General features: G+C 40.4%; 1 protein-coding gene across 1 annotated transcript in view; it reads left to right on the forward strand.

Moving 5' to 3' along the window:
- The first annotated feature begins 10,725 nt into the window (after positions 1-10,725).
- DNAH14 (dynein axonemal heavy chain 14) overlaps positions 10,726-24,938 on the forward strand; it is a 227,336-nt gene continuing 213,123 nt past the window's right edge. Inside the window, exons 1-6 of the mRNA XM_066360143.1 lie at positions 10,726-10,802; positions 13,493-13,622; positions 15,734-15,878; positions 20,065-20,195; positions 21,243-21,395; positions 21,591-21,703. Of these exons, the coding sequence (XP_066216240.1) occupies positions 10,726-10,802; positions 13,493-13,622; positions 15,734-15,878; positions 20,065-20,195; positions 21,243-21,395; positions 21,591-21,703 (749 nt within the window). The remainder of the gene's footprint in view (positions 10,803-13,492; positions 13,623-15,733; positions 15,879-20,064; positions 20,196-21,242; positions 21,396-21,590; positions 21,704-24,938) is intronic.

Here is a 24,938-nt window from a genome sequence, read left to right on the forward strand (position 1 = left end):
TTCCAAAAATCAATCTGGAAGAATCAGAAAACCTAAACAGACCAATTACAACAAATGAGATTGAAACAGCTATCAAAAAACTCCCAAAAAAGAAAAGTCCTGGGCCTGATGGCTTCACAAGTGAATTCTACCAAATATTCAAAGAAGAACTAACTCCTATCCTTCTCAAGCTATTTCAAAAAATTCAAGAGGAAGGAAGACTTCCAAACTCCTTTTATGAGGCAAGCATAATTCTGATTCCAAAACCAGGCAAAGACAACACAAAAAAAGAAAATTATAGGCCAATATCCCTGATGAACTTAGATGCAAAAATCTTCAACAAAATATTAGCAAACCGGATCCAGCAATATATGGAAAAAATCATACACCATGATCAAGTAGGATTTATTCTTGGGAGGCAAGGCTGGTACAATATTTGCAAATCAATCCATGTGATTCATCACATAAACAAAAGGAAGGAGAAAAACCACATGATAATTTCAATAGATGCAGAAAAAGCATTTGATAAAATCCAGCACCCATTCATGATCAAAACTCTCAGCAAAGTGGGAATACAGGGAGCATACCTCAACATGATAAAAGCCATCTATAACAAACCCACAGCCAACATCATACTCAATGGGAAAAAATTAAAAGCAATCCCCTTAATATCAGGAACAAGGCAGGGCTGTCCCATTTCACCACTCTTATTCAACATAGTTCTGGAAGTCCTAGCCACAGCAATCAGACAAGAAAAAGAAATAAAAGGCATCCAAATTGGAAAAGAAGAAGTAAAACTATCATTATTTGCAGATGACATGATATTGTATATAGAAAACCCTAAAGTCTCAGTCAAAAAACTACTAGACCTGATAAATGAATTTGGCAAGGTGGCAGGATATAAAATCAATACTCAGAAATCAGAGGCATTTTTATACACTAATAATGAACTGTCAAAAAGAGAAATCAAGGAATCAATCCCCTTTACCATTGCAACCAAAAAAGTAAAGTACCTAGGAATAAATCTAACCAAGGATTAAAGACTTGTACTCGGAAAATTATAAAACATTGATAAAAGAAATTAGGGAAGATACGAATAAGTGGAGGCATATATTGTGCTCATGGTTAGGAAGAATAAACATCAATAAAATGTCTATATTACCCAAAGCAATTTATAAATTCAATGCAATACCGATTAAAATACCAATGACTTACTTCAAAGACATAGAACACATATTCCAAAAATTTATATGGAACCAAAAAAGAACACGAATAGCCTCAGCAATCTTGAAAAGGAAGAAAAAAGCGGGAGGTATCACACTTCCAGATATCAAGTTATATTATAAGGCCATTGTACTCAAAACAGCATGGTACTGGCATAAGAACAGGCACATAGATCAATGGAACAGAACAGAGAACCCAGAAATAAACCCACAGCTCTATGGACAACTGATATTTGACAAAGGAGGTAAGACAATACAATGGAGTAAAGACAGCCTCTTCAACAAATGGTGTTGGGAAAACTGGACAGCTACCTGCAAAAAAATGAAACTAGACCACCAACTTACACCACTCACAAAAATAAACTCAAAATGGATAAAAGACTTGAATGTAAGCCGTGAAACCATAAGCATCTTAGAAGAAAACATAGGCAGTAAGCTCTCTGACATCTCTTGCAGCAATATATTTGCTGATTTGTCTCCACAGGCAAGTGAAATAAAAGACAGGATAAACAAATGGGACTTTATGAAACTAAAAAGCTTCTGCACAGCTAAAGACAATAAGAACAGAATAAAAAGACAAACTACACAATGGAAGAATATATTTGACATTGCGTCTGATAAGGGGTTAATAACCAAAATTTATAAAGAACTTGTAAAACTTAATACCAGGAAGACAAACAATCCAATCCAAAAATGGGCAAAAGAAATGAATAGACACTTCTCCAAAAAGGACACACAGATGGCCAACAGGCATATGAAAAAATGTTCAACATCACTGATGATTAGAGAAATGCAAATTAAAACCACAATGAGATATCACCTCACACCAGTCAGAATGGCGCTCATCAATAAAACAACACAGAATAAGTGCTGGCGAGGATGTGGAGAAAAGGGAACCCTCCTGCACTGCTGGTGGGAATGCAGACTGGTGCAGCCACTGTGGAAAACAGTATGGAGAGTCTTCAAGAAATTAAAAATCGAACTGCCTTTTGACCCAGCTATCCCACTGTTAGGAATATACCCCAAGAACACCATAGCACTGTTTGAAAAGAAGAAATGCACCCCCATGTTTATGGCAGCATTGTTTACAATAGCAAAGATTTGGAAACAGCCCAAGTGTCCATCAGAGGACGAGTGGATTAAAAAGCTTTGGTATATATATACTATGGAATACTACTCAGCCATAAGAAATGATGACATAGGATCTTTTACAACAACATGGATGGGCCTTGATAACATTATACTGAGTGAAAGAAGTAAATCAGAAAAAACTAAGAACTATATGATTCCATACATAGGTGGGACATAAAGATGAGACTCAGAAACATGAACAACAGTGTTGGGGTTACAAGGTGGGGGGAGGAGAGGAAGGGGGTTAGGGGAGGGGAGGGGCACAAAGATCATGGCTTTTCAGCATTTGCCATATTCCCCCCTTAATCTATAGACAGACAGCAAATATTTACATATGGTGTTCCCACTATAAAGACTGCTGTCTTAGGGACAAACGCTGATAAACTATTTCAGCAGTTCCTCCTTCTTCAAAGACTTATATGTCAACATAGAGCTCCATGTTTCATAGGACATACTCAAGCTCACTCCATGCTCCCTGGAGCTTTAGCACAAGGGAATCTCCCCCCCCCCCTTTTTTTTAGTATTTTTTCTTTTATTTATTTATTTTTTGTATTTTTCTGAGGATGGAGATGGGGAGGCAGTCAGACAGACTCCTGCATGCGCCTGACTGGGATCCACCTGGCATGCCTACCAGGGGAAAATGCTCTGCCCATCTGGGGTGTTGCTCTGTTGCAACCGGAGCCATTCTAGCGACTGGGGCGGAGGCCATGGGGCCATCCTTAGTGCCCAGGGTGGCTTTGCTCCGGTGGAGCCTTGGCTGCGGGCGGGAGGAGAGAGACGAAGAGGAGGGAGAGGGGGAGGGGTGGAGAGGTAGATGGGCGCTTCTCCTGTATGCTCTGGCCAGGAATTGAACCCGGGAATCCTGCACACCAGGCCAATGACTCCGACGGGTCTACCATATCATGCTTTTTACTTAAAAAAAAAAAAAAAAAATTACATTTCTTTTGAATGCTGATGAACAGGAGACACCAAATCTTTTTCACCTGCAAACTACTACCTTCTTTATTAGATCTAGCTAATAACACTGTTTTGTCTTTTTCCAAATAGCTCCAGATATATGGAAAAGATTTATATAGGCAGATGGGGATCCTCAAACCCCTCAGCGAGATCTTCTGAGAATGGCTTTTAAGATACCTAGAGGCAGAAAAAGCCCAATAGAGATCAGGGGAACTACCAGCTTTTAGGATACACCCTTAAAGGCTCCAACGCCCCAAAGTGGTCTCATAGGATGCCATCTGGGTCCTGCTTCAATAGTGGAAAGGAAGGTCATTGAGCTAAAGCCTGCCAGGCTTACACGCCTCTGCTGTGAGGAAACAGGGACACTGGAAGGTGGGCTTCCCCCTCGCTCCTCTAAGGGAGGGTTCAGTCTCTCCCAGCCCTGCTCCAGCCACCTATGACCTAACCTTGCCCAGAAAGCTGGGGTTTGCCACTGAAGGCTGAAGGTGCCCAGAGCCGTCGGCCCCATCTACGACACTGTGGACGAGCCTAGGGTATTTCTTCCAAGAAGCAGGTAAACTGATCTCATTTGCACAAGGGCCACTTAACTATGTTTTGCCTGAATAGTCAGGTTTTTTATTCTTCCCTCAAAGATCTTTGTTGTGGGTGTTGATAGTCCTATTTTCTGCTGCTTTGCTTAATATATAGTGTTTCCTTTATCCCTCCTACCTCAATGCCCCACTCATATTTCAGGCAGGGACCTACTCCTAATTTAGAGCTCTCTTTCCTCCTTTTGCCAACTTGTATTATGAATTTACCTTTGCCACCCAGCTTAGTGTATCCCAAGGTTCTCTTTACCACGCCACAGTCACAGAGCTCCAGGGAAAAACAACCTGGTCTCAACTCTCCAGGCAGAGGAGAACAGAAGCTCCATATCCATGCATGCTGCAAATGGCTTTTTTCAGTCTACCTGAATCATTACCAGCTAGAAGCAGCGGTCATTGGGACTTGGACATGAGCTGCAAAGTATAGAATGGTGCCAACAATTCCAGTGCCATGCAGACTTTTCCTGTGGGGAACTTTCCTGGACTCCTGCCAGTCCCTGTGACAGCTCCTAACAGACTGAACTGTGGTTGGGTTGCATTTTTCAGGGATTTGGCATGGTGATGGGGCCAACTTGGACTTGGTGAACATGTTAAGGACACTACTCTTTTATGGATTCTTGCTGTATTGGCCAAGAGTTTGCTTAAAGGCTTTTAATCACTGTAAAAAAAAATAGAGGACTGGATGAAGAAGATGGGGCACATATACACCATGGTATACTATTCATCTAGGAGAAATGATGACATCGGATCATTTACAGCGGAATGGTGGAGGCTTGGTAGCATTGTGCGGGGTGAAATAAGCGAATCAGAAAAAAACAGGAACTGCAGGATTCCATACATTGGTGGGACATAAAAGCGAGACTAAGAGACATGGACAGGAGTGTGGTGGTTACGGGGGGTGGGGGGAGAGAAGGAGGGAGAGGGGGAGGGGGTGGGGTACAGAGAGAACTGGATGGAGGGTGGTGGAGGACGACCTCTCTTCAGATGATGGGTATGCAACAGAACTAAATGACAAGATAACCTGGAAATGTTTTCTTTGAATGTATGTGCCCTGATTTATTGATGTCACCCCATTAAAATAAAAATTTATTTATTAAAAAAAAAATCTTAACCATCATAGTGATTTACACTGTGATGAGTAGATATGCTGATCTGAAAATAGTGAATGATAACTATCTATATTAACTTGATGGAAAATACAGTGGTAAAACTTATTGGGCCAGGTTGCATACTACACTAGAAAATGATCACATATCAGTTTGCAGAGCCTTCAGTAATATTGTATCCCTTGCATACAATCACGTGCATAGAGCTTTGCAATGTCTGTCAACAGACAATATGCAAATATGAATCAACGAGTTAAAAAAAAGTAAACTACAGTGAAAAAAAGACTTGGAAGACAAGTACAGCATAATGGCCTTATGGCAAATTAGTTCTGCAGTGAATATGCTTGCAAGCCAAGATGTTATTGCAAAGATGCTGGGGGCAAAAATACTGGACATGTACCCTCACACCCCTGAGAGTCTGTGTTTCTTCCAGGGATACTGTACCCTGGTTGGAAGATCATCGTTTTGCTCACACTGTAGAGCTGGAGTAAAGTTACAGACTAAATGTGGTTTGTGGGTAGAATCCACAGGACTTAGTAATAAACTGAACTGGGGTAGGAAGTAAGGGGGAGGGAAGGGCCACAGATGATACTGAGGGTCGGTGCTGTTTGTTGAGAGGAGCAAGACTGAGGAGAACATGGCCTCCTGGTCTGTCTTCCTGGCTACTATTTCTTTTTGTTTTAGACAGTTTGTTGGCTGATATTTTATTGAGTTATGCCTCAACTTCTGGCGAATTTTATCAAATAGAGATGATTATTGTTACATAAGGTAATATTATTTCCAAAATAATATTCCCTTTTACTAGTCAATACTCAAACCCTCATAACAAACAGCTTTCCAAAGACTCAAATTCATACTCAAATTTTACGGCATCATGATGATTATATATCCATGGTTATTAATATCAGGAGTGGGAAGTTTGTGGTTTTTTACAACTTTTTTAAAAACGTTTGTTAGTAGACTCCAACAAATGTCTATATTGTTTCTTTTGTGTGGCCCCAACCAAGAAATACAAGGCAAAGGACCCAGGCATCTAGTGTGCCCAGCTCAGTGCCTGGCACATAATGCTAAATAAATAGTTGTTGAGCAAGTGAAAATAGAACATTCACTTATTAAATTTTTATATTTAAAAAGAAAAGAGGTATTTTCACATTTATACATATGTATATATTAAATTACTCCTCAGGTTTTCTATATCTCATAGATCCATTTTATTACGTTTTCAGATATCTCTTACTAATAACTGAGGCTTGTAAGTGACCACAGGTGTGAAAATCTTAAACGTTAAGTGACTTCTTTCAAGGGTTCCCAGAATCACGTGTTCTGCAGTCCCTCATCCTCCCACCCATAGGCATGCGTGGGTAGGCATGCAGGCGGTAGATGAGTTAGCCTGGGTCTTTAACTTGTGCAATATACTGTACCAGCTCTGTCATTAGTACACATTTCTGGGCCATACTGTGCTCACCCCCGCTTCCAAGGCACAGCCAGTATCACCACGCACTTGTCACAATGACCTTCTGTGGCCTTGGCTGGAATCTGAAAGGAGACACCTGCCTCCTCCTCAATTTCGGGCTTGATCCTGGCCCCGCCCACCTCCACCCCCCAGCGTTCTTAGCCCGGCCTTGCGGCCCACCCCCACTCCCGGCCCCCCCCTGCGGCGGCGCGGACCTCGGGCGGGCGTTGCGTTGCTGGTCGTGCGCAGGGCAGCCAGGGAGGTGGGGCTGTTACATCGAGGACAGGTCGTGCCTCTGCTGTCCCTCGGTGTCGTCCTCACCTGGAGCTCTCCGCTGCTGGGTCCCAGGAAGGGTCACAGCGCTGTAGGTAAGGGTATAGGGGACCCTCTTTGACACCTGTCGTTCGAGTCTGTCTGCCCTGCGACGCGAAGGGTGAGGGCTCAGAGGGACAGGGTCCAGAGGGAGGGCCTGGGTTTGGCCTGGGGGGTCTGAGTGGAAATGGAGGACCCTGTCACTTCCCAGCTTGGGTAGGATGCCTCCAAACCTCACATTTAGTAATCGGGCAGCGGGAATTCGTGAAATGCCTACCGTCCACCGAGCATGACTCAGACAACTGTCCCTGCCCTCAAGAGGCTTCCCTTCTTGTCCCTTCCTACTGCAGGGGTAGCGTTTTTTATTTTTTAGAAATTAAATTTAATGGGGTGACATTGATCAATAAGAGAGTACATAGGTTTCAGGTAAACATCTTTCTAGCACTGAACTGTTGATTGTGTTGTGTGCCCATCACCCAGTCAAATCATTTTCCATCACCATATATTTGTCCCTCTTTACTCCCCTCCCCATAACCACCTCACTTTTGTCTATGTCCATGAGTCTCAGTTTGATATCCCACCAAGTGTGAACTCGCAGAGTTCTTAGCTTTTTCTTATTGTAGTGTTCTCAAGGTCCATCCATGTTGTAAACAACAGTATATCATCTGTTTCTTCTGTCTGAATAGTATTTCATAGCATGTATGTACCACATCTTCTTTATCCAGTACTCTATGGAGGGACACTTTGGTTGTTTCTATGTCTCGGCCGCTGTGATAATGCTGCAATGAATTTATGGACATTGGTTAATAAACCTATATAGGTTTCAGGTGTATATTATCTGTGTATTATATTGTGAGTTCCTCACTCTTAAGTCATCTTCTCATCTCAGGCCAGGTGAGCTCTCTTTTAAATTAATGAGAGTTTGGTATGTCCCCCCCCCCCCCAATCATAAATGGGTAATGAACTCTTTAAAACACTGCTGCTATTTATTATGTAATACACACATGCACATATGTGTGTACTAACACAAGTATAACTGAGTATATATGTGATTAAATGTAGATAGCTATAACTTCTAAGTTAATATATAGAATTGCATTAATAACATTCATAGATAATGTGCCTGCATTCATGGGATAAGCTATCTATAGATATATATTTCACATCTATATATCAACATACATTAATGGATTTGATTTGCTAGTATTTAAGATATTTGCATTTATGTTGTCTATAATTTTTTTTGGTGCATGTATTCTTGTCTGATTTGGGAATCGTTTTAGTTTCAAGGAATGAATTCGATAACTTTTTTCTGAGTTTGTGGAGGGATTTTCTGTTCTTTCCATGTGTGATAACGCTCACCTGTGCTTTATTGGAGTAAGTGAGTCTTTTGAGAACTTCCTTTTTCCCTTCATCAGCTTTTAGTTATATTGATTTTGATTACTGTTCGTTTTCTATTAACTTTTCCTCCTTTGAACTTGTTCATTTTCTAGCTTCTTTACTGAACACATTTTTTTTTCATCTTTAGAATACTAAATTCATTTAATACTCTTCTCTTTTTAATTTCTAAGTTCTAAGAACCACTGTAGCTGCGTCCAAGTTTGAATATGTGCTATTTTAATTGTTGAGTGGTTCTAGCTAAAGAGTAATTTCCATTTTTCTTTGTAACCCATAGTTTTTACTTCATTCTATATTTAAATAAGTTTAATGCTCTTACTGTTATTTTCCTTATTAGCATGTTTTTGCCTTCATCTTTGTTTTGGTTGGATTTATTATCACGTATGTTTTACAAAAAAGTTTAATGGGTGATATTGTTCCTGAATTTTGTGTGTTTGAAAATGTTATCTTCAGACTTGCCTGGGACTTGGCTCTGTATAAAATTCTTAAGCTACTCTTTTTCCCCCAGGGAAATGAATGTTGCTGTGGAGAAGTGTGAGGTTAACTTAGTATTTTTCACTTGTCCCGTAGGAAAAAAAAGAATAACTCATTTAATTTTTTTTACACTGTTTGATTAGTAGTGCAATTAAACCACTTTCCTTTGGTTTATTGGCTGTTTGGTGGTAACGGCGGGCACAAAACATGAGCCATTCCAAAGTTGAAGCAGGGATTTGGGTTGGCACAGCCTCTGTGGGAAGGGCTGGCAAATGACCGGCCATGGCTTACATTTGGGCTCCCACTTGATTTTGTCATGGTCCACAGCTGAATGGTTTTGGCAAAGGCATTGGATGATGGGTAACATTAATTTTGAATCCCAATCAAGGATGTTATCCCCCTCAAAAGCATTCTATTTTTCCCATGAATAGGCCTTTTAAAAAATGATACTCGATTATTCTTATGATATATTGAATTTCTTCAGTGAAACATTTGTGAGAATATGTTGGCCCTGGCCGGTTGGCTCAGCGGTAGAGCGTCGGCCTGGCGTGCGGGGGACCCGGGTTCGATTCCCGGCCAGGGCACATAGGAGAAGCGCCCATTTGCTTCTCCACCCCCACCCCTCCTTCCTCTCTGTCTCTCTCTTCCCCTCCCGCAGCCGAGGCTCCATTGGAGTGGAGATGGCCTGGGCGCTGGGGTTGGCTCCTTGGCCTCTGCCCCAGGCACTAGAGTGGCTCTGGTCGCAACAGAGCGACACCCTGGAGGGGCAGAGCATCGCCCCCTGGTGGGCAGAGCGTCGCCTCCTGGTGGGCGTGCGGGTGGATCCCCGTCGGTCGCATGCGGGAGTCTGTCTCTCCCCGTTTCCAGCTTCGGGGGAAAAAAAATATGTTTTCTCTTTTGTCATATAAGTACATACATAATATTTTTTATTTCTTCCTCTAGCCCACAAGCATAAAATATTTCCCCTTGGACCTTTTCTCAGAAATACTCTGCTGATCTCCACTCCATTGCAGATCCAGAATGGATTTGATTCAGGGCTGCTTTTCAGTCCGGTAGGATTCTTCCTTACATCTGTCTCTCCATCTTCCCCTGAGTATTTCCCCAAGTTCTGTCCTTCAGTTCTTGGCTGCAGTGAGTGGTCCTTCTGTGGCCACTCTTGGTACTGTTTGGGTTCCGACTGGAACTCTTTCTGCACCCCAAGTCTCCTCACTAGGTAGCCTGTCCCACGCGGATACTGGAGTTGTCTGTTTCATGCCAGATGTAGAGATTTCTATCACTTCTAGTGAGGACTCCTTTGTCCCTGGCCCGATTCGGTCTGTCTGATTTGATTTGTCTGAAGTTTGTTTGCTTGCCAGTTGAAGCTCTTTCTATCTCAGTGTTTATTCTAGGCTAGCATCTTGGCTTCAGTTCTTAGTTAGGGTTTACTTCCGTGCACTGCCTCATCTTTATCTGGACACTTTCTGTATCTTGTTAGATTTCCCTCTGTAGTCATAAAGAGACCCTCTCCTCTTTATATTATCCCCTTTTGTTCTGTTCTAGCTGAGGAATGCTGTTAAGATAGGGCATTCCTTTAGTGTGCAGTGAATGGTGGACAGAATTCATCAGCTCAGATTATCTGTTCTGTCTACTTCCCTCAATTCTTTGGGATGATTTCCCCTGAAAAGATTATCATTATCTTTAGGACAGTAAATCAGAATTGTATTTACATAAACTCATCAACCTTAGAAGGAACACAATTGCTTAAGAAAGGGAGTTAGGCTACCTGGAGACTGCCCCGGGAAGCATAGCTAGCAGAGTGAAGAGTCTGAAAATTATAGGGTGTGTGAGACACACTTGAAGGTAGCAGGGGCATTAAATTAAGCCTCCCGAGAACTTGGAGATTCTATGTGCAGGCTTTTAAAAATTTTTTATTTTTTTAATTGAACTTGTTAGAGTGACACTGGTGTGTGTGTGTGTGTGTATATATATATATATATATATAAAATATTATATAATATATATAATTATATATATAATATATACAGTTTTGAGTAGCTATGAAATTATCTTTTATATTAAAAAATATCTTTTACAACCTAGTAATTCATTTTATTCAGAAAAGAAAAAATATGGCAACATATAGACCCATTGATTCAACATCAAGAAATCGAAACATGAACAGGAAGAAAAACAATACAAGACCAAGGTAAAAAATGATATAATGAGGTTAAAATGTCAGCAGTATATGGCTAGTGGTGAGTCCGCCTGATGGTGAAAAATGCCAGGTGTCATGTGAGGTTGGTGAGGGTTCTGGAGTTCAGAAAACGTTACTTTCTTTGGGAGTGGGACCTAATAGAGGGACCATGGCTGCTTTCTCCTTCCCTCAGACCAACCATGAATATGCCACACAAGTGACAGAGGTTGATGGATATGAGAATTTAACCAACAATCGAGAACTCCCACAAAGGCAAAAGGTGGTTAGTTCCGGGAATGGATTGTGGGTCAGAGATGGCGGTGCAGAACAGACGGAGAAATTAGAAGTCAGTTACAAGAGGTTAAGTAGAAAGCCCATACATTGGGGATGAAACATAATATCTGAAAAACAAACATACTTTTATGGATTACTCATGGGGGAAAGGCGAGAGCTCCGAAAGGAAATTAGAAAAAGAAATTAGAAAAAAAAACCTTAGAATTTACATATCATGTTTACTGGTCAAATGTTAAAAACATTTCAATCAGAAAAGTGACAAGGACGCTTGCTATTGTCATTGTATTCAACATCCTAGGTCCCTAGGGCAGTAAGAAAAGAAAAAGGGGGAGGGAGGCAAAAAGAAATGAAAACTGTAAGTCTTGAAAAAGTAGAGACCAACTATTACCATTCATAGATGAAGTGATTATCTAGAAAGAAAGAATTTGCACCATTTTATAATTTGTAAGTGAATTTAGCACAGCTGCTAGACTAAAATCAGTATCTGTAAGCGAACCTCATTTCTGGAGTCTGGCAATGGATTGGAAATGTAATTAAATAATAACTCCTATTTGTAATAGTCAGGAAAAATAAAATGCCTAGAAAGAATTCTTTTTAGAACGATGTGTTTAACTTTTATGGAGAAAATTATAAAATTTAAATAAGAGCATAACAGAATTTATATAGAAAAGCAAAGGGCCAAGAATTTGTAAGCACTCTTTAAGGAAAAGAACATTTAGGGATCTTCACTTATAGCTATCAAAACTATAGTAATTAAAACAGTGTGATACAGAAACAAGGATAGACAAATAAAAATAAAGAACCAGTAATAGATAACTGGACATTTTGAGTGATGGCAGACTTGGTGTGACAGGCCAGTGAGGACAAAGATGAGCATTTAGCAACAGAGCTGTAACAACTGTATATCCTTATGGGAAGAGGAAGGGTTAGAAATCAAATCTGCCCATCATATCATATTCAGAACTCAAGGATTTAAAGACTTATGTCTGACTTATAAGACCTGTGAAAGGCAAAACTTTAAAACTGTTAGGGAAAGTAACTACCCTGAAGTGAGGACATACTTTCTAAACAAGACATTAACAACACACATCATATAGGCAAAGACAGATAAGTAAGCGTGTATTACAGTTAAGCACTTATGTTTATCAAGACATCCTCAAGAAATGGAGAAGTACAAACCTCAAGATATTTTCACACATAAAACGACAAAAGATTACTATGCAAAATGTGAAGAGAACTCTTAAACATTGTTAAAAAACAACAACAGTAAATCAGTGCAAAAAAAAAGAACAAAGAACAAAGTATATGGATAGACATTTCAATGAAGGGAAAACTGTTCAAGGTATTTATAAACAAATGAGACTCCCAAAGTGTTCAAAAAGAAAGGGCTTAAGAATGCCTAATAACACTGTCACCAAACAAGTTCAAAGAAGTTGTGCTTGCCTTTGAAGAGAATTATTAGCTTCTTCATGTACTATTTAATATACCAAGGTATATTTTTTTCCCCATGGGGAAGTATATTTACAGAACCTTGAACTTCCTCTGCTTTCTAAAAATAGGCTCTATGGCATAAGTCAGTTGTCCATGTTGATTTTGGATTCTGTTCTTATGACAAGGTTTTCCCAGCATTTACAACGTAGATAGTTGGCTAATGTATTGTGAGAAGATTTTGGTTTTAACTGTGATATGGGATATTGGTGGTTGTGTTTTTTTTTGTTGTTGTTTGTTCTTTTTAATTGAGTGTGGGAGGCAGTGAGACAGACTCCTACAAGCTTGGTGACTGGGATCCACCTGGCAACCCCCCCACCCCTTCTGGGGCTATTGCTTTGTTGCTGCAACCAAGCTATTTTAGCCCCTGAGGCAAGGCCATGGAGCCATTTTCAGTGCCCCAGGCCAACTTTCTTGAACCATTTGAGCCATGGCTGTGGGAGGGGGAGTGAGAGAGAGAGAAAAGGGAGAGGGGTGGAGAAGCAGATGGTTGCTTCTCCTGTGTGCCCTGATCGGGATTCGAACCCAGGACTTCCATACGCCAGGCTGACACTTTACCACCCAGCCAACCAGCCAGGGCCATGTTGGTAGTTGCTTTTGTTACTGTGTTTATAAAGATGGGTAATGGATGAGTATTGAATGCCAGAAAACTGTATTCTGCCCTTACTCTGCCTCTTAGTTGAGTAACATTTCTTCATCTTTTAAAATTAGATGAGGATTCTTAAGTTCCTTCCAGCTTTAAAATTTTAATATCAGTTAAGCCTATTTAGCATTTAACTAGACTCTCCAGGTTTCAGATCTGCTTATCAAAGTGCCTACCAAACATTGCTTGAAGGATAGTATATTGTAAAGTACAGAATAAGATTTAAACTTTAAGTTATAATGTTAACCACAGCAGTTTATTTTCTTTGTCATATTAGGCTTTTAAAATGTGAAGAGCCAAATTATGAATGTGTCACACCATCAGAGAGCCAACCAGCTAAAACGACAGAAAAGGAAACCTTGAAACCTAAAACATTTTCTGTACCCATGACGTCAGAAAAGCCAGAAGTTTATCGGGATAATTACTATCCAGGCATGTTGATTTTTCTTTTCTGGAGATGAAAAATGAGTTGCATAGCATCAAATCAATCTAACAAGTGACATAGATTGAAACAGTAGAGTCTACTTTCAAAATACAAGGTTTGGTACTTTACTAATTTCATTGGTCATAGCAATTAGCAACATTTTTTAATATAAACACGCTCTTTTAAAGGAAACATAATTTAAATATGATCATAATATTAGAAATGACAACAGTGATGTCACTGCTACCACCAGAATATCTGACATTCCTGGAGCAATTTACAGTTCATATCACTTTCTCTAGTGCCCCCCTTTTCTTCCCTGAGGTAAAGACCCTAATAGTGGGTCAGCATCCTCCTAAGTCCCCAGTGCCCTCGGGGGCCCTGCTCTGTTGCTCTTGTCTACCAGGATCCTGATTACTCCTCCACAAAACCCCGTTCTTTTAGTCTTTCTTCCTTCTCCCAAATTCTGCCACTTTCAATATTGACGGTATTTTTCATTCCATAAAACGCACCTGACCATAAGACATACCTAGAGTTTTAAGGAGAAAAATAAGAAAAAAATATTCTGAACCAAATGGTATGTTAAAATAATTTAATAAAATACCGTATTTTTTGCTCCGTAAGACGTGCGAGCATTTTCCCCTCCACTTTGGGGGGAAAAAGTGAGTCTTATGGAGCGAAAAATACGGTAATTCTTTTCAACCACATCTTCCTTTTAGGCACAGCTCTTTTGTGTCCTCCCTTTAATAACGGTTTTCTTGGGTCTCCATTCTTGTCTTTACTTCATCCTAGATCAGCCTCTCTGTTACCAATAACTTCACCTCCATTGTCCCATTTCTCTCCTCTGCACCCAGATTGGCAGACCTTTAGCTCTAATCGGCTTTGCTGTCAGTTTTCTCTGCTTTAAACTTGGCTTGGTAAGCCTTTCTGCAGAAAACGTGCACAATTGCATCGATCGGTTCTTTTTCCTAATTCACGGTCTCCAGCATCAGTGGGGCTCAGTGCTGCCTGGTGTCATTTTCTGTCTTTTTCTACTTTTCCCTCCCATTCATCATAACATCTGTTTAAACTGTCAGTTTAACTATTAACCTCTCTTACTTGACTATGCCTCTTATTTTATAAAAATAAAAAATGAACAATAAAGGTGATCAAATGGAAACATCTAAATTCCAGCTCCCCTGCCCCATCTGCAATACATTCTTGTCTCGGGCAGCTCCCCCTCTCCTTTCAGCTAAATTCCACTGGCTCAGCTCTAGAGCTCTGCCTCTGCCGTATCCGTAGGAACTTGGGGTCCACCTCTTCTCTTTCATCTTCCTTTCCACCATGTGACCCAGCAATTCAACTTTTTGATATTTAGCCAAAGGAGACAAAAACTCTAACTTGAAAAGATATATTACACCTCCATGTTCATTGAAGCATTATTTGCAAGACATGGAAACAACCTACATATCCATCAGTGGATGAAAGGATAAAGAAATTGTGGTGAACCTGAACAGGTGGTGGCACAGTAGATGAAGCATCGGACTGGGACGGAGAACAGCCAGGTTCAAAACCCCAAGGCCATCGGCTTGAGCATGGGATCATAGACATGGTCACTGGCTTGAAGCCCAAGGTTGCTGGCTTGAGCGTAGCCCCACGGTCAAGGCACATATGAAAAAGCAATCAATGAACAACTAAGGTGCTGCAACAAAGAATTGATGCTTCTTATCTCTCTCCCTTCCTGTCTGCCCCTATCTCTCTCTCTCTGTCTCTATCACAAAAAAAGAAAATAAAAAGAAATTGTGTGTATATACATATATATTGCAATACATATATATGTATGTATACCACAGTAGATATACACCCATATATGTATGCATGTATACACACACAATGGAATATTATTCAGCCATGTGAAAGAGGGAAATCTTACCATTGCCAATAATGTGAATGGACCTAGAGGGCATTATGCTAAGTGAAATAAGTCAGAAAGAAACAAATACTGTATGATAAATACTCACTTACGTGGAAAATGTTGGCCAGGGCTGGTATATAGAATTACCATGGTATTATGGCTCATGCTGGCTATTGTTAGTAATGGTTTTATTTTCAGAGTACCTTCAAGAAAATAGAACTCAGCAAGGTGTTGCCCCAGAACCAGTTCCCTGGCAGGAGAAAGAGAAAACAAAGGGAGAAAATTATCAAACTCACACTTGTCTAAAAGCCAAGGGAAAAAGGCTTGTATCATATGATAGAACAGGTATGTGGTATTACGAACCCAGCTTGTTTAAAAGACCCTATTCTTTTTCAAATTATTCTGTGGTTTTGTGTGCTTATATTGAACAATGATTTTAGAAGAAACCTTACTGCATTTTGTGTTTGGTGGCTTAACCAATTGTTTACAATCTTTTTGAAAGCCTAAAATATCAGATTAAAAAATTGACAAACTATTCAATGTCTATGTTCTTAATTAAGACAAATATGAAGGTTATGGCTATAGAACTAGAAATAAGATAAATTTTGATGGTTGTCCTTTCTGTAGAGCTTTATATCATTATATTTAATAATTTTGTGTCTTTGGCATAGAGTTTAAATCCCCAAATAACATGTTTAAACAGATTTTCTTCCACTCACATTTCCAGTTTGTACTTTCTCTATACCTGAAGTTCTTACTTGTATTAATACATATTTTTAAGTTTTCTAGGAAAAAAGGAAGCTTTTTTGTTTTTTGCTGAAGTACCAAATCAGGATAGTGGTTGGTCCTGTGGGAATTAGGGTTTCAAAGCAGACTTTTTGGGCTGGTTATAGGGTGCATTAATATTTGAAAATTCGTTGAGCTATGTACCTACGAATGATATGTGTATTTCATTCATACACATATGTTTATATGCTTTGCATAATACTTTAATGAAATTTTAAAATATACACATTCATGACATTTTCTTATATCCTTTTGTAGCCTGCTGTTTTGAGATTCATGCCTTTGGAATTTACTCTTATAGAATGATTTTTTTTTTCTAGGAAGTTCTCTTTTCCCTTTTCACTCACCTACAGCCTTATATTAAGGTCCATTTTTGTGAGTCTTCTATATAGCTCTCCAGGAGGACCCTAGTCTGCAGTGACTGACCTCTTTCCTTAGAATGAACAAACCATTTAACATCAGGATTATTCTTTTAATCGTTTTCATATAGTACATTATGAGGACACATTCACAGACTAAAATAATATCCTCAATTACGTTATAAACTCCCAGGCAATAGAAGTTCTGTTATAAACTTTCTAAAAGACAGTTTTTTTTGTTTTCTTTTTCATTTTTCTGAAGCTGGAAACAGGGAGAGACAGTCAGACAGACTCCCGCATGCGCCCGACCGGGATCCACCCGGCATGCCCACCATGGGGCAATGCTCTGCCCACCAGGGGGCGATGCTCTGCCCATCCTGGGCGTCGCCATGTTGCGACCAGAGCCACTCCAGCGCCTGAGGCAGAGGCCACAGAGCCATCCCCAGCGCCCGGGCCATCTTTGCTCCAATGGAGCCTTAGCTGCGGGAGGGGAAGAGAGAGACAGAAAGGAAAGCGCGGCGGAGGGGTGGAGAAGCAAATGGGCGCTTCTCCTGTGTGCCCTGGCCAGGAATCGAACCCGGGTCCTCCGCACGCTAGGCCGACACTCTACCGCTGAGCCAACCGGCCAGGGCTTAAAAGACAGTTTTTATTTTCATCCTTAGGAAGTGAATATGGAATTTTACCCTTAGATGTCAGAACTCTTCCTTAACCACTGTCTTCATTGTTACTACTGCTGAAGATCCTGTTCTGTAATATTCCTTCTTCAAGGCTATAAGTTTGTAAGGAGGGGGCACTAGAACTTAGCCTCAGTCCTCACTGATGAGTTTTTATTGTGGTGACTATAACAGATCTTTTATTGTTGTGTCTACATAGACGAAATAAATTCAGTCTTTATTCTGCCCCCTCGCTTTTCTCTCATGCTTTTCTTCTGGAAGGCTGTCTCTTGAAAGGGGCAATTTCTTGCCCTTGCCCTTGGTATCTGTATTCTTGACTCAATATGAAAGGGGAATGTAGGCCAGTCTCCTCATATTTCTGAGATAAAGGATTGCTACCTTGGGATCAGACCATCCACACACATGCGAGGGGAGTGCGTCACCTTCCAATCTTAAGTGTGTAATGTCTGTTCTTTAGTAAATATCCATGATTCTTTCATTTCCAAATTAGATAATTAAAAAAAAATTTAAAAACTTGTCCTAAACTACTTCCATTTCCCAACTGTTAAATCTTCCAAAATACCATCAAGAATGGATGTGTTAATTTCTACTTTACAACACTGCATTCAAGGAATGTCCTTGTCAGCAGTTAAGTTGTTATTTTCCAACTTTTTAATTTTTACCAGACTGGTGGGTGAGAACAGCTTTTTCTTTGTCCTTTTAATGCGCAATTCCTAGATTACTAACGAGGTGAAACATTTTTCCATATGTTTATTGGCCATTTGCCTGTTCCTATATAGTGTTTGCTTATTTTTCTGTTAAAATATTTGTTCTTAATGGTTGGGAAGAATTCTTAAAATGGTTGGTATTTTGATCCCTAGCCTCTTAATATAGGTTTTAAACATTTCTTCCAATTTGTTAGTTATGTTTAACTTTGTTTATGGTGGCTTTCTTCTGTATAAATTGCTTAGTTTAAGGAAATTTATAGTTTTCCTTTTAACATGCTTTGATTCTTTTTCAGGATGCCTTCACCTACCCCAGCATTATAAACATATTCTCCTATATTTTCTTCTAATATTTCTATTATTTTCTTTTCTACCTTTACTTCTCTAACCCATCTATATATGGCTCTCTAATCCACATATAAATATTATCCATTTATAATAATCAGATATACTTGCATAGATAATTGTGTATTTTTCTAAATGGCTAATCACTTTCCCATTACAAATTATGAACAGTTAATAATATCTCTTTTGACTTGAAATACTACTTTTTTTTCACTTACTGGGTTGTATTTTGCAAATTCTCATATCTCTAGATTCTAACCTGTTTTACTGATGTATTTTTCTCCTTCTGTGCCAACACCACACTGCTTTGATATCTGTTTTCATATCTGAGTCTGTAGTATTACTCTTGGCTGAACATACAGTTTGTACCATTTCCTAATATTAGTTTTCAGTACCTCTTCTCTCTTTTATACCTTTATTAGCTTTCTTTTCAACTAAGTATTTTAAATGTATTTCCACATTTAAGCAACTGACAAGGCCCAGACCAGAGTGAGACAATTGAGGTAGCTCAGGCACAGAATTGAAAGAGGAAATTACTCTTAGGGTCTTGTGGTGCCTTTCCAAAACTTAACACTCTTTCATGGCATAGTTCAACTCGCATTTAATCTTTAGTGTAAAAGTTATTTTGTGCCCTGGCCGGTTGGCTCTGTGGTAGAGCAGTGGCCCGGTGTGTGGATGTCCTGGATTCAATTCCCCAACAGGACACACAGGAGAAGCAACCATCTGCTTCTCCACCCTCCCCTTCTTGCTTCTCTCCTCCCTCCCTCCCTCCCTCCCTCCCTCTTTCTTTCTCTCCCCCTCTTGCAGCCATGGCCCAATTGGAGTGAATTGGCCCTGGACACTGAGGATAGCTCCATGGCCTCTGCCTCAGGTGCTAAGAAGAGCTCAGTTGCTGAGCAATGAAGCAACAGCCCCAGATGGGCAGAGCATTGCCCCCTAGTAGGCATGCTGGGTGGATCCCGGTCTGGGCACATGCGGGAGTCTCTGCCTCCCCTCCTCTCAGTGAATTAAAAAAAAAAAATTCTTTTGCTCAGCTGGTGTTTCTGATTTCTGGAGGACCAAAAATCTTGAGCAAGTTCACAGCATTGTTTTTGCCAGCATGGCTTTGGCATGCTTCGTCTCCCATGATTTGTTTTACCACGAGAAGAAGTTCAAGAGTAAGAGGAAAGCCTGGAGGTCATTGTGCACAAAGACCAGGAAAAGTGAATGTTTCACAAAGGAGAGCATTGTCAGCTGCTGAGATCGAGAAAGATTTGGTCTGAAAGGTGTCTAGTGGATGAGAGTAATCTCCGGAAGAATATTTTGCATCTTGCATAGCCTTCCCTTCTTTTCTGCTCCTAGTGCCTTCGCCCCAGCTTAGGCCTTTATTCAGGAAATCCTCCTAACTGGTTTTGCTCTAGTGTCTTTTCTTGCTAACTACCTGTGTAATTACGTCTTTTGTAATATCTTTCTTAAATGGAAAAATACTATTTCTTCTTTCCAGCTTCAGTTAAACTTCAATTTTAAGCTATATTTTTTCCTCCAATGTTATAGTGTGTGTAAACTTTAAGTGTAAGTTACCATTTAAATTTTTTCTCTATGTAGAAATGTTTGACATATTATACATTACTTTTAAATAATGCCCATATTCACCCTTCTATTGGATCTTAATGTTCCAAACCAGAACCAAAGGATGATGATGTTGTAACACATATATTAAGGCTAAGAGAAAAGCTTGGTTGGCAAACAGTGTTACCAGACCATCATTTGGAATACAGAAACCCCAAAACTGCTGTGCAGAAGATTATTCTAAAGGTATTATTCCATGTTATACTATTAATATTTGAAATTGCATCTTAATCTTTATTTCCTTCATTATGTTACATAAGAATCATTATTACATTATGATTACATTAATATCAAATTATAATCTCATTTCATTGGGAATACTTATGAAAAGTGTCTGACATCATTTCATTTTGCTTGGTTAAAGAATGGAGATCAGATGAGACACCAGCCTGAAATTTGAATCTACTCTTATGTTTATGTTTATCAGTTTTTTGTGATTTAAAAAGAAGTCCTGGCCCTGGCTGGATGGCTCAGTGGATAAAATGTCGACCCAGTATGCCAGAGATCATAGGTTTGACCTTGGTCAGGGCACGTACGAGAAGCAATCAGCGAATGCACAACTAAAATGGAAAGACTAAGTGAAATGATTTGATACTTCTCCCTGCCCCCCAAATCAATGGAAAAAATAAAGAAAAAGAAAAAAGAAAAATCCCAACATGCTTTTATAACATTCAGTCCTCTCTCTCCCTTGTACTTGACTTTCTATTTCATTATCTGTGTATTTCCTTATTCTTTCCATTTTCTCCTTACCCATTAGACTCTTAAGAGAAATCTTATCTTTTCTAAGGTCCCATGACCGGAGGGCACAACTTGTGGTAAGAACTGAGGTCTGCCTCCTGCGATCTTGTCTTTACAGGTGATCTAAGACTGAACAGGACTTTCAGATCAGGGATTCTCAAAGTGCAGCCCCAGGCGGGCAGCACTGGCACCCTAGGACTTCCTAAAATGCATGCTCCCATCTCCACCCCAGACCCCAGACCTCAGACCTCCTGATTCAGAGACTCCAGGGTCGAGGTCAGCAAGCAGCATTTTACTAAGCTCTCAAGTGATTCTGATGCACAATTGAGAGCCCCTGTGCTAACCAGGGGTCAGCACACTTTTCCTGAAAGGGCCAGTAATACATATTTTAGGCTTTTGAGGCTATCTTTGTTGTAATCCCTTAACTATATTATTGTGGTGCATTTTACTACTTGATTTGGTCAAGTTCATTAAAAAACATTTTTTTAACCTCAGGAACCTTTGAAAGATGGTGGAGAATTTGTATATTGCCTTCCTCGGGAGAACCCTAAAGTCCTTTATTACCCGTATGATCTTCGGGTAGTCTCTGCCCACAGAGCTAAATATTGCAAAGAATTTTGGACTGTTTCTGCTTCGTTCGTTTCAAAGGTTAGACACAAGGAATGGAAATCAAATTTGGGTGTAGATGAGGTCAGGGAAAAGGCTTAATTACAAAGACAAGTACTTCTGAGCCAAATACAGGCTTTCTTAATTGAATATAGCGGAGGGTTTTTTTGTTTTGTCTTGTTTTTGTTTCTTTGTCTTTTAGAAATAAAATCCTGTCTTTGTGCTTTACATTTACAGATTGCCAGAATAGGTGGTGTAGAAGAAGTGGAACTCGAACCAACTGTGGAATGGCTGCTGCAAAGGAGATCTTACTATTTATTACAGCAATTCAAGATCTTTTCCAATTTTCGGTGAGATGAATTAAACTGAAATCTTTTTTTGTAATATGATCCTTTTGAAATAGCGATCAGCTGGATGACATTTGGGTTCTGCTAGCTACTGTCATGCCATATTTATGGGGAATTACAGAGGAAATGGCGTAGTCCATAAAAAAAATTTAGATAAAGGAAGCTTACCAATTTAAGTATTGCAAGTCTTAACTTTTATCATTTTGGATAAACACGCTGCTCACAAAAATTAGGGGATCAGGAAATGTGCGGTTACTCCAGTACTTTCAACCTTTTGTATAGTGCAGTTTTCACCAATGAAATAAAAGTTGGTTTTGCATCTCATTTGCATAATCAAACAACTTTCTTTGACTTGTTTGCTTTTTTTTTTTTTTTTTTTTTTTCTTTCATTTTTTCTGAAGCTGGAAACGGGGAGAGACAGTCAGACAGACTCCCGCATGCGCCCGACCGGGATCCACCCGGCACGCCCACCATGGGGCGACGCTCTGCCCACCAGGGGGCGATGCTCTGCCCATCCTGGGCGTCGCCATATTGCGACCAGAGCCACTCTAGCGCCTGGGGCAGAGGCCACAGAGCCATCCCCAGCGCCCGGGCCATCTTTGCTCCAATGGAGCCTTGGCTGCGGGAGGGGAAGAGAGAGACAGAGAGGAAAGTGCGGCGGAGGGGTGGAGAAGCAAATGGGCGCTTCTCCTGTGTGCCCTGGCCGGGAATCGAACCCGGGTCCTCCGCACGCTAGGCCGACGCTCTACCGCTGAGCCAACCGGCCAGGGCCGACTTGTTTGCTTTTTTGATAATCTTTAATAAAAAATCAAATACTTCTATTTTTAATTGCTTCATATTCATTTTGAAATATCTCCTAATTTTTGTGAGCAATATATTTAAAGAAAAAGATATTTTAAAAGTCAAGCAAACTTAGACTATAATGATCTTAATTTACCTTTTGTTTTTCATGCATTTATTTATTAAATGAATGTTTATTGAGAGTCCGCCACAAACCAGACATTATTCTAGATGCTGTTGAACAAATCAAACAATTATCCTGCTCTTAAAGAACTTAGGTTACAGTGAGTGAGAGAGAATAAAAAACATGTATATATGCAAGTATCAGATGAAGATGAAATATTATAAAGAAAAATGAAACAGGATTGGGAGCTTAGGGCAGCTTGTTGATTCAAGGTCATCATTTAAAAATCTGTCTAGCCTGACCAGGCGATGGCACAATGGATAGAGCGTCAGACTGGGACGCAGACCACCCAGGTTCAAAACCCCGAGGTTGCAGGAATGAGCATGGCCTCATCAGCTTGAGTGCAGGGTTGCTGGCTTGAGCATGGGATCATAGACATGACCCTGTGGTCACTGGCTTGAGCCCAAAGATCGCTGGCTTGAACCCAAGATCGCTGGCTTGAGCAAGGGGTCACTTGCTCTGCTGGACCCCCCCCTCCCCGTCAAGGCACATATGAAAAAGCAATCAATGAACAACTCAACAAAGCCTCAACGAAGAATTGATGCTTTTCATCTCTCTCCCTTCCTGTCTGTGTTTCTATCTGTCCCTCTCTCTGTCTCTGTCAAAAAATGTATATATGTCTAGTTATAAGTTTCTCTAACATCACATCAGGATTCCCAAGACTCTTTGATCCCTCACAAAGTAATCCCAGATTGATGTTCTTTTAGTGTCTGTATCTAGTTTTACAGTTTTTTAATTTCCTTTCTAATGTCTGTCTTTTCTTGTGGTCTGCTGGTATCTGCTGGGGACTAGGGAAAGAGGGAAATATTTTAAGTTGTTACACTTAATATTGTAAATAGTTGCAATAACTAAGAGAAAATTTTCTGTAACAGGAGTGAAAGGATTTTGTGGCCAAGAAATTATTCATGTAACTGAACAAATATTTGTGTACCCGTTCTGTCCCACTGTTAGGGGCCCTGGAGAAATAACCACGTGCAAAATGTACTAGGTCTCTGTACCTATGAACTTATATTAGATAGAAGGAGATAGATAATATGTAAGTAAATAAGAATTTCAGGTAGTGATAAGAGCCAGAAAGGTAGATAAGACAGAAATTAAACAGGTGTATGTGTTGCTACTTTAAATAGGATGGCTGATAAACACATCCCTGTGGGATCTTGAGAGGGAATAGTTTCAGACAGAATATAGTAAGTTCAAAAGTTTTGAGGCAGGAACAAGTTTAGTGTGTGTTCAAAGGTGGAAATGGTGTGACTGAAGTATCAAAGAGGTGGGTAGCTGGTTATTGTCTGGAACCTAAGTCACATGCAGAATGATTGTGTAATTATGAAAGGTTCCTTTTGCAGAAAATATATGACAGTTGCATCTCTGTAAATGAGACACTCATAGGAAAGCTAGATGTTTCTGATTTTGAATTATCAGAGCTTTGGCCCTGGCTGGTTGGCTCAGTGGTAGATTGTCAGCCCAGCATGTGGATATCCTGGATTTGATTCCTGGTCACAACACACAGGAGAAGTGACCATTTGCTTCTCCACCCTTCCCCTGCCCCTTTTCTCTCTCTTCCCTCTCCCACAGCCATGGCTTGGTTGGAGCAAGTTGGCCCTGGGCACTGAGGATGGCTCCATGACCTCCGTCTCAGATGCTGAAATATTTAGCTTGGGTGCTGAACAACAGAGCAACAGCCCCAGATGGGCAGAGCACTATCCATAGGGGGCTTACCAGGTAGATCCCAGTCAGGGCACATGCGGGAGTCTGTCTCTCTGCCTCCCCGCTTCTCACTTAAGAAAAAAAAAGTTACCAACTTCCGTCAGCCAAAATATTATTGTCTGTATTTATTTGAACTCAGTCACGGTTGGACTTTCCACGGTTATCCTTGGCCTTGTAATAAATCCTCAGGGTCCATTCTGCTCTAAATAATTTTCATCGAATAAACCTTTGAAACCTACTTGGAATGGGGACAAGAGTCATCTTTTTCTATGACATCTGGCTTCAGAGAAAATCATTCCTTTTCTTTATTCATGTTAAGAAAAATAGCCCTGGCCGGTTGGCTCAGCGGTAGAGCGTCGGCCTAGCGTGCGGAGGACCCGGGTTCGATTCCCGGCCAGGGCACACAGGAGAAGCGCCCATTTGCTTCTCCACCCCTCCGCCGCGCTTTCCTCTCTGTCTCTCTCTTCCCCTCCCGCAGCCAAGGCTCCATTGGAGCAAAGATGGCCCGGGCGCTGGGGATGGCTCTGTGGCCTCTGCCTCAGGCGCTAGAGTGGCTCTGGTCGCAACATG

The sequence above is a fragment of the Saccopteryx leptura genome, chromosome 1 (assembly GCF_036850995.1).
Source record: "Saccopteryx leptura isolate mSacLep1 chromosome 1, mSacLep1_pri_phased_curated, whole genome shotgun sequence".
Classification (NCBI taxonomy): domain Eukaryota; kingdom Metazoa; phylum Chordata; class Mammalia; order Chiroptera; family Emballonuridae; genus Saccopteryx; species Saccopteryx leptura.